This window comes from Dendrobates tinctorius, unplaced genomic scaffold (genome assembly GCF_039654945.1).
Source record: "Dendrobates tinctorius isolate UK_male_01 unplaced genomic scaffold, ASM3965494v1 ptg000120l, whole genome shotgun sequence".
NCBI classification, from domain to species: domain Eukaryota; kingdom Metazoa; phylum Chordata; class Amphibia; order Anura; family Dendrobatidae; genus Dendrobates; species Dendrobates tinctorius.
In genome coordinates this window covers 27,565,009-27,578,269 of record NW_027361788.1, presented here as the reverse complement: position 1 = coordinate 27,578,269, position 13,261 = coordinate 27,565,009, and the positions used below count along the sequence as shown (strand labels likewise).

General features: G+C 43.9%; 1 protein-coding gene across 7 annotated transcripts in view; it reads right to left on the bottom strand.

Moving 5' to 3' along the window:
* Positions 1-13,261, bottom strand: part of SH2D3C (SH2 domain containing 3C) — a 93,444-nt gene that overhangs the window by 31,631 nt on the left and 48,552 nt on the right. For 5 of the 7 annotated variants that reach the window (XM_073540960.1, XM_073540955.1, XM_073540959.1 and 2 more), the window contains exons 2-3: positions 6,707-7,217; positions 1,313-1,495 (exon numbers count right to left, since the gene is read on the bottom strand). In XM_073540960.1, the coding sequence (XP_073397061.1) occupies positions 1,313-1,495; positions 6,707-7,041 (518 nt within the window). In that variant the 5' untranslated portion in view covers positions 7,042-7,217. The remainder of the gene's footprint in view (positions 1-1,312; positions 1,496-6,706; positions 7,218-13,261) is intronic. The other 2 variants (XM_073540958.1, XM_073540957.1) reach the window with 1 other exon arrangement.

Below are 13,261 nucleotides of genomic sequence, written 5' to 3'. Positions count from 1 at the left end.
GATTAGATCAACTTTCCTCTAAGTCACCTGAACTTATTTTTACAGAATCAATGTAAAAAAAAATAAAATAAAGATTCTTATCCAAATATCCACTTTTGTAATTCTGCCTAACTTGCCCCAGTCCAAACGCATGTTACATCAGATGTGGCATTTAGACAGTATATAAGAGTAACATGGAGAAAGAATATTCGCTCCAGCTGCATAAAATCTTCTTTTATTGGAAATGAGTAAAATGATACATAGTTCAACTCTCCATATAGCCACACCAGACCAAGATGAAAAAAAGGCTACGCGTTTCGACCTACATGGTCTTTATCAGAGCCATACCCAGTCTCTGGTCCGACTCAGCTATATATAAGAGTCTGGCCAATGAAAGACATGCAACTGATCACATGATACCTAATTAAGGTCCTGCGCATGTAAAACATTACATATAACAATACATTATAAAACCATTAATAGTAGTGCAACCTCAGATCGTGTCTTTTGTTCAGACCAATTGGGTGTCTCGTGTTCAAATGATATATCCAAAATGCCTCTCGGGTGAGGAGTCGCCGTCTTATATCTCCCCCCCCCCTCCCCCCGAGATGACAAGCTGACCCGTTCTATCCCTTGCATTTTAAAAATAGGACATGCTAATGTTTACCGGTGAGCTGGCTCCTTCTATCATTTATATAAGAGTAACACCAAAAAGAGACCATTACTGATGGGTTTGGATGTGGAGGGCTCACACCTTCAGAATTGTAAATTTCTGACCCCATTATTGAGTTGCTGAGGCCGCAGGTTACGGTGTAACATTCCCATTTATCATGGAGACCATTGTGTAATGTGCAGATCAAGGCCACTGCTTGGCATTTAGAGGCCCCTTTATAAAGCACTTTACACTAGCGGCCTATTACTCCAGAATCCACAGGACAGCGGCCGTATACCATAGAAACCTATAGGATGGGAAACATTCTTTGCATTCTGTTGAGCTTGTCCAGGGTTAACATGGAGATTCTATGTAATATTTCATGCACTGCAGAGGTCGATTGTTTTACAAGGTAACAGGACACAGCCAGCCAGGCATATAGTATTATACATTACTCAGTATAGTGACTGCTGCAGCCAATGACAGGCCTCAGCAGCCAGGTGACCAAAGAAAGTTCAGCCCACCGATGCAGGCTGTGTTGGATCCATGGGGGTAAAAGTAGGTGAGTATGCCTTAGTTTATTGTTTTAAAGGGGTTGTCCCCTTTCAGCAATTTTTTCCCTAAAAGCCCTGTTAGTAGTGAAAAAAAAAACACCAAAAAACACCACCATGCTTTACTCACCCTCCTCTGGTCCGGCTCTGAGTCTCTGTCGCTACTTCCAGTGCCTGTTGTCTACAGCCAATCAATGAGCTTGAGAGGCTCATGTTATTTACATAATCAGAGCTGACTGGCTGCAGCACTGTCGATGTCATGTCAGCGCTACAGATTTTAACAGATAGTAGCAATGAAGAATCAGTGATGGACCTGGGGAGAGTGAATAAAGTAGTTTGTTTAGTTATTTTTCACTACTAATAGAGTTCATGGCAAAAACTTTATTTTCCGAAGTGGAACAATTCCTTTAAACACATCCCTGTGGTTGGCAAAATGTATTTTCCATGTCAGACAACCACTTTAAGATGGTTACACACATAACAGCAAAGTCGGCAAAACTTAAAATGTTGGGGAAAAGGTCAGCTCAGGATGACTGATTTCCAGTAGGCCCCTTCTCACTTTCAAGACTGTGAGCCCTTGCGGGCAGGGTCCGCTCTCGTTTTGTACTTGTGTGTGCCTTGTATTGCTCATGTTTATTGTACTTGTCTATGTATGCCCCTTTTTCACATGTAAAGCGCCATGGAATAAATGGCGCTATAAAAATGAATAATAATAATAATAATAATAATATTTCCTCCTCACCCCCCCCCCCAAGGCCCACTTCCCAAGTCACCGTTTTCTCCATTTATTAGCTTAATACAAATACAGAAAATTACATACAGAAGCCACGATTTGCGGTATGTATCTCACAGACATCTATCAACCTACTCAATATCTATCTCTATATTTGCACATTTTTATCACCTAAATGTCTGTCATTTCAATTCTGCATTCTATTCCACAACATGTCACACGGATGGTGCACATTGACAACACCGGTACTGGTTTTTCCAGTTAGGCCGGGGTCACACTAACCGACGCAAAATACGGTCCGTAGTTTACAGGTGTAATACGGATGAATGACCCCTATATAGTGCCCCGTATGTCATCCGTAAGCAAGGTGTGGTTGCGTATTTAGCCGTGTTTTCATGGGGTGTCCATTAAAAAGAGACACCAAAAAGAGACCATTAGCCGTGTTTTCATGGGGTGTCCATCAACTAGACATCCTCCACTCCATCCATCTGGACCATCGAGCGTTGCACGGCACTCATTGGTGAACAAAACAGTTCGGAAGTCAGTCTTCATGTATCGTTTGGCCCACTGGAGCCGTTTCTGCTTGTGTGTAGTGGATAGAGGTGGTCGACAGGATGGCTTACGCACAGCTGCAAACCTCTGAAGGACCCTGCATCTTGTTGTTCGGGGGACGTTGGAGGCACCAGCAGCTTCAAAAACTTGTCTTCTGCTATGACAAGGCATTTTTGTAGCCGCTCTTTTAACCTGACACAATTGCCTGTTGGAAAGAGTCCTCAATTTTTCCTTATCAGCACGCACACGTGTGTGCTGGGAATCAGCTACATACTTCTTGATTGTGCGATGATCACGATGAAGTGTCTTGGCAATGTTGATTGTAGTCATGCCTTGACCTAAATACTCCACAATTTGTTGCTTCTCAGCTGCTGACACATCCTTTATTTTTCCCATTTTGGCAAAAAATGTAGGCTGCTTAATAATGTGGAACAGCCTTCTTAAGTAGTCTTGCCTTTATTTGGATACACCTGGCAAACTAATTTGCACAGGTATCTGCAATTGCTTTCAGTGATATAAAGAGCCCTGACACACATCACCATCAATGAGTTTAAATGACAAACAAAAAAATTCTAACCTTATCACTCCTAAACTCTTTCTGCATAATAATTTGGAACACAGTGTAGATGAGGGTTGATGTGTAAAATTTGGGAGGTGTAGGTGTTAATTTAAGGGGTTAATACGTTGTAAAAAAAATGTGTGGGCTCCCTCGGTAATTTGTCAATGCGGGAGCCCACACATTTTTTTTACAAAGAATTAACCCCTTAAATTAACACCTACACCTCCCAAATTTTACACCTCAACCCTCATCTAATTACTAATGAACGACTTACAAAAAAAAACATGAAATGAATTGCTTTACTGTATGTAAACCATGTGTCATTTCATGTCGGGTCGGGGAATGATTTGATAGAAGCCGGCAATTGAATTAGCGGCTATTCTGCTATGAAGAACTCTGTGACATATAAATATATATATATGTGTGTCTCAATGACATGTATATATATGTATTCTATGTGTCTATATCTATTGTTTCGTTTCTTTATTAAACCTGTCAGTGTGAGTTTACTGTATAGCGCACTGAATTGCCGGCTTTTCTAAAGGACACCGGGTGCGTATTTCTCGCAAGTCACATGTGTGGTCCGTGTGTAATCCGTATTTTTTGCGCACCCATAGACTTGCATTGGCGTACTACGGGCGTAGTACGCTGACAATCGCAGCATGCTGCGTTTGGCACGGACCGTAGAGTATGGATGAGAAATATACGGCTGATGGGAGCTGCCCCATAGAGAATCATTGGTCCGTGTGTAATGCGTGCTTTTAGCGCCTCTCACTCGGCCGTATTCCGCTCTAGTGTGACCCCAGCCTTATGGAAATATCAGGACGTGTGAAGGAGTTATAACTTTTTTTTTTCGGTTGAGAAAGTTGTATCTGGGCTTGTTTTTTTATTGATAACATTTTTGGGGAATCCAGATGACTTTCTGAGCTCTTTTTATTTAACAAAAGTAACGATTTCCTTTTTTTCCTTATGCTGGATAAATATTATTTTATTCATTTGGATAGTTACACACTCGGCATCACAAAATTTTTTTAGATTTTGTTTACATTCTGGGAAATAGGCAGAACATACTATGGAATTTACAGGTATGTTTACACGCAGCATTTTTTTCTGAAGATTTTCTGTGTTGGTAAGAAAACCGCTGAGTACAGTACGCAGGTTTTTGATACATTTCTTGTAGTGTTTTAATTTGTATTGTTTTTTTTTCTCATTCATTTGAATGGGCGAAAACCTGGGTAAAAACGCTAAAAGAATTGACATGCTGTAGATTTAAAAAAAAAAAAAAAAAAAAAATGTCCAGCAGCTCAGAGAACGCAAGGAAAAAAAGGTAGCAAGTGTGAATGAGATTTTTGATAAGAGACATCTTGCTGGTACTGTAAAGTTCAACTTTTTTTCCCCACACACAAAAAAACGCGTTGCAAAATGCCATGTGTGTGTGTAACCTAAGTATTCAAATAAATTTGACCTTTCTCAGATTTGTCCAAGTTCAATCAATAAACCACAGGATATATACTAAGGTCCGGCCCAACAACTGTGTATATACAACAGAACATTTAAAAAGAATTACTCAAAAGTGGAACATCCCTTTAAATCCTTCACAAGGACTGCTGCTGAAGTTATGCATTGATATTTACATAGAAGAAGTTTGCCCAGAACTCCCTTTTCTCAGAAACAGATATAGCTACAATAAAACCCCCCTTTGCATTTTCCATCCCCGGGCGCTGATATTGAGTTTATGGTTTCTGCTCTTGCTGCAAAACAGCGGCGTTCTCAGGATGTGGTAACTTTTGGGGTATTGAGGAGCAGATATTTTATTTTTTTTTTATCACTGTGTGAAAGAAAACAACTTCACAAAACAGCTCTGTGGTTATGGCTTGCTGGGGTGTACTACACCCAAGAACTGGAAGGTAGAAGCAATACTACGGGTCACAAATAGTTGCCCTGAAGATCCGCCAAAGCACTGCGAAAGTATTGATACAGTTGGCATCAGCATACTGGCGCAAGTGGCGCAATGCTGTTAGTGCACTGCGCCAGCTGCTCTGTGTGCAGGGAAGGGAGAAAAAGGCTTGGATGGTTGTACTAGGTTGGTATGAATTTTGTTTAGAAGATATTATTACTTTTGGAGGGGGTTGCATTACTTTTTAAGGGGGCATTAACGGGGTATTACCATCTCTAAGATCCTATCCCAATATGTATAAGGTGTAATAATAATATTAGAAAATACCTCCAGTTAGAAATGTAGTATAGTTCTTCTGATTTGCTATGTCGCCTACCCTATGTGCAGGGCAGTGAAGTAGGTTTCAATGGTTACAACCACTAATAACTAACTAATAGTGATGAGCGCACATGCTCGGATAAGTTGTTAACCGAGTGTCTTTGGTGCACTTTAATATGTTCGAGTCCCCGCGGCTGCATGTCTCATCGCTGTTCGACAGTCACGACACATGCAGGGAATGCCTAACAGACAGGGAATCCATGCATGTTTTGTGGCTGTCGAATAGCCACGAGACATGCAGACGCGGGGACTCGAACATATTTTTCAAACACACCAAAGACACTTGGTTAGCACCTGAGCATGCTCAGATAACACCTTATCCGAGCATGTTCCCTTATCAGTATTAGTGGTCGTAACCATAGATACCTACTGCAGTGCCCTGCACATAGGGTAAGCTACATAGCGAATCAAAAGAACTATACTACATTTCTAATTGGAGGTATTTGCTAATTGTATTATTAAGGCTACTATATATTGGGATAGGATCTTTTAGATAGGATGAGCGTCAGGACGAGAGGACGCCGAGCGGACACACAGGACCTCTTGCTACCGGTAAAGCTTCTTATGGAATGTGTTTGGGACACTTTGGACATTTCTTTACTGAGCCATTAGTGCACTATTATGGCATCCTACTTAGGATAAGTTTGATAATTTGTACGGTCTCTGGTCCCTCTCCACTATTTAGGGGGGATCTCATATGAGGGTAATAATCGCTTATTGTTTCATATCAGGTATTTACTCTGAAGATGACTAACTATATGAAATCACTTTGGTGCTCCACATATTGCATTAGCATGGGCATATTATGAAATAACTGTATATGTATTCCTTTTGTGATGTGAGCTATTCCCTCTAGTTGTTCCTTCCGCTTGGTGTCCCTTAATGGTATTTTGCTTTTTTAATGTAATTTTTAAATTTGATGTTTATTAAAGCATATTTTTTTTACCTTTATTTGCATCGGGATTTCTTCATAGTTCCACGGGTATTATACCTTTAAGGGGATTTTTTTGTTGTTTAATTTGTATTATTATTAAGCCTACTACATATTGGGATAGGATCTTGGAGATAGGATTAACGCTTTAATGCTTTTTTTTTTTTATAGGGATTACTCACGTGGCATTACTACTGGATTATGTGGCCTAATACTGTCCTTGTGCCAGGTGCTGGCAACCTACACTATTCCACTGATTTTACTGACCAGTTATTATGGCTTATAAATGTAATATAGGGTGTGGGGGTACAGATATCTGCTGACTGGTGGAGGTGGCAGGCATCAGAGCCCCACTCTAGAGATAGGCCATCAATATAGTAGTCCAGGACAAACCCCTTTTACCATTATAAAAGACAAATATAGAATATTGGATCTGTATCTCTTACACTTCACTACGGTCACCGATCTTCTTACCTTTCGTCACTGCTGTCTTTTCTCTTCACCTCGGCTACATTTTGATCTTTTGTTTTCTCAACGACATCTGATGTAACGTCCAAGCTCTCTGGATGTCCAGCGGAGTCATCCTTCATATCTCCCTTTTGGTCCGTCTCATAATCTTGTACCAGAGTTTCTTCGGTTCTTCTTTGGGTTTTAAGGGAAGGGACCACTATAATGTCATCAATGTCTTCGTCCAACAGGTCGTTTGTGGAGTGCGCGGCCATGGTGGCTGGACGCGCCTTGCTTTTTTCTTTCTTGGATTTTGAGAGTTTTTTGCTGAGTCTAGGCATGGTTCCCATGTGAGTATACATGTCACTTGACCTGGCATAGGAAGGGCTCCTTGGTATGGCGGTGAGGTCATCTTGTGTCTTCTCGAATACATTGTCCAAGCTGACGTTGGTACATGCATCTGAATTTTGAGAATCTTTTCTGCGGAAAGACCGAGGTAGGCTGCTCAGACTACCAAACACATTTAATTTGAAAAGCTCTGCAAAAAAAAAAATATACATGTAAATTGTAAATAATATAAACATATACCATATAATAGTAATTCAGCATAAAGGTTGGAGATGTAAAATAAGTTTGTAAAGAGAACTGTAACTATGATGGAGAAGTGTTGCTTCACTTTTTGTACAACAAGGAAAAAAGTTTCTAAATTTATAGGAAACTTTCTCAAACTTTACCTAAAAACAGATCACTAATGGTGGAGCAAAACCAAAAACTTAGGTGCCCTACAGGGAACCCGAGGAATGGCGAAATAGTGTCAGAAGACTACACGGATCTAGAGGGTTCCTATCAGGACATATCAGCTTGGAGGATTAGTGATGAGCGAGCATGCTCACCACTACTCGGTGCTCGCCCAAGCATCTCACTGCTCAAGATGCTCGGCAGGAGCTCGGTTCTCCGCCCTGCATGTTTGGCGCTCTTTAGAGAGCCAATGAACATGCAGGGATTGTCTGCCACACACTGCAATGCCGCAGCCATGTTGGTTGTGGCATTACAGTGACTGGCTGGCGCCACCCTGCTCGTCACAGTCAGCTCCGGAATCAGCCAGTGTAGGGAGAGTTTCTGCTGAGCTAGGGAGAGATTTGTTTGCTTTGTACTTAGTGTGGGTATACTATATATAATGCACATATCCATCTCAACTAACAGTCCTTCTGAGGATTAATAAAGCTGCATAGATATCAGTGCTAGGCAGGTAGGCAGTGCATGTGGAGACTGCAGTGCATATAGCAATAGGGTCCATTCCAGTTCTGTCTGCTGCTGCCTATCACAGATATTTCTAGACATAGTTTCAGGTATCAGGGGTCTGGAATAATTTTTTTTTTGGATCTTAATCCTGATTATCTGCTTTAAAAGCAATCCAGAGAACACTGTTTTTCTGCTACATTTGCTTGTTGGCACTGCAGAATACAGTCAGATCCTTTCCATATTACAGCGCTAAAAAAACTGCTATTTTAAACTGGGGTTTCTCCGTCACACGGATCACATATCAGTGCTCTCAAAATTCTGCCATTTCTGGCCTCAGTTTAAATTCTGTTGCAGTGTCTTAGGCAAGTTATTGACACCAGTTTGCTGAAAAAAAATAGTTACCTACAGGCCAGATATTTTAAACTGGGCTTTTTCCGCCACACGGATCACATATCAGTGCGGTCAAAATTGTGCCATTTCAGGCCTCATCTTAACTTTTGTTGCAGTGTCTTAGGCAAGCTATTGACACGTTTGCTGAAAAAAAAAAATGTTACCTACAGGCCAGATATTTTAAACTGTGGTTTTCCCTCACACGGATCACATAAGTTCGCTCCAAATTCAGCCATTTGTAGTGAATGTGGATAATATTGTACTTCATTTAAAATGAGCAAGGCGCGTGGAAAGGTACAGGGAAGTGGACGTGATGGTGCATGCCAAGGCCGTGGGCAAGCTGAAATTGTGCCACAACAAACACCCGCATCGTCTTGCCCGACCTTCCTGTCCCAATTACTAGGGGAACGCAGCAGCACGCCACTATTGAACCCAGAGCAATGTCAAAAGGTTGTTGGTTGGATAGCGGATAATGGTTCCAGTCACTTTGCCACCACCACTTTGCCACCTCCACATAGTCAAGTCTCAGTAGCCGTGAGTCTGGACCGCATAGTCCTCACCTTGATCCTCATTCCTTCCACCATGCCAAGTGCCCAGAAACTGATCCCACACTTGGAGATTCCGAAGAGTGTTCACTTTTCCATTTATAGATTCGGGCCTCTCGCCGGGTCCACATGAAGCAGGGCAACGGGAGATCGCATCTTGAGAAGCCCAAATATTTAGGCAGCTACGGTCACACGAAGGGAACAGTGGAAAAGTGGCACAAGAGGTGGACGATGATGAGACACATTTGCCAGAAAGTCAGGAGGAAGACCAGGGTGCGCAAGTGGAGGACGAGGTGGTGGATGATATAGTAACTGACCCAAGCTGACAGGATGACATGCAGAGCGAGGACAGCAGCACACAGGGGGAGGGAGTCGTAGCACCCCAACAGGCAGGAAGAAGCAGTGTGGTGGCTGCAGACAGAAGGCAGGCAACCGTCCCCTGTAACACCAACACGATGAAAGTTGCCAGTCCAACTGTTAGGTCTTCCTGAGTTTGGTTGTTTTTAAAGGCCATTTGCACCAACTGCCAGGCCAGAATCAGCAGGAGTAGCAAAATTACCAGCCTGACAATCACCAGCATGATCAAGCACATGGCCGTTTGCTCCAGACTTTGTGGGCTGAACCTCAGGGTCCAGTAACAGTGTCTGCAGGTGACACCACTGCTTCTTCCGCTGTTGTGCGGGTAAGCCAATCCCCTGTCCATGGTGCATGCGAAGATGCCTCCTGCCCTGCACCTGTAGTTGCACATAGTCAAATAGCACCACCAGCAAGCATGTCCAGCGTTCAGTTGTCCATACCCCAATCCCTGGAACGCAAGCGTAAATACGCAGCCAATGCCTCACAGGCCACACTACTAAATTCACACATTTCGCAACTGCTTGCTCTCAAAATGTTGCCTTTAAGGCTCATGGAGACGGAAGCTTTCCGCAACCTGATGGCGGCGGCCTTCCTCGGTACTCGGTCCCCAGCCACCGCTATTTCTCCCGGTGTGTTGTCCCCGCAGTACACAAGCACGTGTCCCACAACATTAGCCGTGCCCTCAACAATGCAGTTACTGGGAAAGCACTTAACCACGGACATATTGACAAGTGCTTGTGGACAGGGATGGTACTGTCATGGCCTGCTGAGTGTCTGGGATTAGGTGGTTTTAGGGTTTGGGAGGCTTCTTATAGCCTCATTGTGGGGCCATTCCCTGTCGCTCATACTCTGACCCTTGGCCGAGTGTGTTTGACCCTGGTGTGCCTGTGCCAGTGTTTTGTGCCTGTGCTACGTTTTGTTTGTCTGGTTCTGATTTGGCTGTGTCCCTATTATGAGTTTTGCCTGCCCCTTATGTACTGTACAGTCATGGCCAAAAGTTTTGAGAATGACACAAATATTATATGTTCACATGATCTGCTGGCCTCTGGTTTTTATGTGTGTTTGTCAGATGTTTTTATCACATACAGAAATATAATTGCAATCATATTATGAGTAACAAAAGGTTATATTGACAGTTAGAATGAGTTAATGCAGCAAGTCAATATTTGCAGTGTGGACCCTTCTTCTTCAGGACCTCAGCAATTCTCCCTGGCATGCTCTCAATCAACTTCTGGATCAAATCCTGACTGATAGCAGTCCATTCTTTCAAAATCAATGCTTTTATTTTGTCTGAATTTGAAGGTTTTTGTTTGTCCACCCGTCTCTTGATGATTGACCACAAGTTCTCAATGGGATTAAGATCTGGGGAGTTTCCAGGCCATGGTCCCAAAATCTCTATGTTTTGTTCCCTGAGCCATTTAGTTATCACCTTTGCTTTATGGCAAGGTGCTCCATCATGTTGAAAAAGGCATTGTTGATCGCCAAACTGCCCTTGGCGGTTGGGAGAAGTTGCTCTTGGAGGACATTCTGGTACCATTCTTTATTCATGGCTGTGTTTTTAGGCAAGACTGAGAGAGAGCCCATTCCCTTGGCTGAGAAGCAACCCCACACATGAATGGTTTCACGATGCTTGACAGTTGTCATGAGACAAGACTGGTGGTAGCGCTCACCTGGTCTTCTCCGAATAAGCCGTTTTCCAGATGTCCCAAACAATCGAAAAGGGGATTCATCAGAGAAAATGACTTTACCCCAGTCCTCAGCAGTCCACTCCCTGTACCTCTTGCAGAATATCAGTCTGTCCATGATGTTTTTTCTGGAGAGAAGTGGCTTCTTTGCTGCCCTCCTTGAGACCAGGCCTTGCTCCAAGAGTCTCCGCCTCACAGTGCGTGCAGATGCACTCACACCTGCCTGCTGCCATTCCTGAGCAAGCTCTGCACTGCTGGTAGCCGATCCCGCAGCTGAAACACTTTTAAGAGACGGTCCTGGCGTTTGCTGGTCTTTCTTGGGCGCCCTGGAGCCTTTTTGGCAACAAGGGAACCTCTCTCCTTGAAGTTCTTGATGATGCGATAGATTGTTGACTGAGGTGCAATCTTTCTAGCTGCGATCCTCTTCCCTGTTAGGCCATTTTTGTGCAGTGCAATGATGACTGCAAGTGTTTCTTTAGAGATAACCATGGTTAACAGAAGAGAAACAATGATGCCAAGCACCAGCCTCCATTTAAAGTGTCCAGTGGTGTCATTCTTACTTAATCATGACAGATTGATCTCCAGCCCTGTCCTCATCAACACCCACACCTGTATTAATGGAGCAATCACTGAAACGATGTTAGCTGGTCCTTTTAAGGCAGGGCTGCAATGATGTTGAAATGTGTTTTGGGGGATAAAGTTCATTTTCTAGGCAAATATTGACTTTGCAAGTAATTGCTGTTAAGCTGATCACTCTTTATAACATTCTGGAGTATATGCAAATTGCCATTGGAAAAAATGAAGCAGTAGACTTTGTAAAAATTAATATTTGTGTCATTCTCAAAACTTTTGGCCATGACTGTACTGCCCTCTCTGTGTATGACCCCTTGGCTATGTCCTGACTACCCTCTGCCTGCTTCTCTTATACTGCGCTGCCCTCTCTGTGTATGACCCCTTGGCTATGTCCTGACTATCCATTCTGTCTAATCCTTTGGTATTGTCGTGCTATCTTGTGCTTTGACCCCGGCCTGATCTGGTTTCCCTCCCTGTCTATGCCCCTCAGTAACTTTGTCCCGTAGTTACCCTTCTAGGAGTTTTCCTACAGCTCCTAGCTCTCTGGAGCTTAGGCCACGCCTCCAGCAGTCACGTGCTTCAGGTCCTGTTTGTCTGAAGCACGCCTCTTCACCGCTGCTGCCTCGCTCCACAGGTATCTTTGGGCACAGTTTTTTTACTCAGGACATGCGCACTGGCTCAGTGAGCAAGTGCAGTGTGGTGATCCTGACAGGTACATCTCGATGACAGCACACTGGGTTAACACAGTGGAAGCCGGGACCCAGTCGGACCTTGGGATGGAACACGTCCTCCCGACGGCGAGGATTGCGGGCCCTACGTCAATCAGGGTTGCCCCCACAGTCTGCAGCTTCTGCACCTCATCCTACTCTTTACCCTCCATCTCCAAATGACCACATCAGTCACAAGCTGTAAGCACTGCCTCAGCCAAGCGGCAACAGGCTGTGCTGAAGAAAATATGCTTAAGTGACAAACCGCACAATGCTGACAAGTTGTGGACAGCTCTGAAAAAGCAGGCAGATCTATGGCTGACACCGATGAACCTACAGCCAGGCATGGTCGTGTGTGACAATGGCCGGAAACTGGTGGCGGCTCTGAGCGAGGAGAGCTCACACACGTCCCATGCCTGGCCCATGTGTTTAACCTCGTGATTCAGCGGTTTCTAAAAACCTACCCGGAGCTGCCAGATCTGCTTGTCAAAGTACGCCGCCTGTGTGCCCATTTTAGAAAATCAGCTACAGCTTCTGCCGCCCTTTCCGTGCTTCAGCTGCGTTTGCAGCTTCCAGCTCACCGAGTGGTGTGTGATGTCCTCACGCGTTGGAACTCTACACTGCAGATGTTGGCAAGGATTTGTGAGCAGAAGAGGGCAGTTGTTGACTACCAGCATCAACAAAGCCATCGGTATTCAGTTCAGACTCCGCACATAAGATCTCAGGAGTGGACATGGATGTTAGACATATGTACCGTCCTCCAAAACTTTGAGGACTCCACCAAGATGGTGAGTGGTGATGACGCCATAATTAGCGTCACCATCCCGCTTCTCTGTGTTCTGAAACGCTCTCTGCTCACAATCAAAGAGGATGCATTGCAGGCAGAGCACGATGAGAATGAGCAAGGAACCATAAAGGGTGATTGCACACAGCCTAGCCTCATCTCATCCCAAAGTGGATTGGGCGACAATGAGGAAGAGGAGGATGAGGAGGAAGAACAGGAGCTAGTTTCTCACGCTATAGATAGTACTACCTGCACAACTGTCATACCATCTGTTCAGAGTGGATGGCCTGAGGACAGGG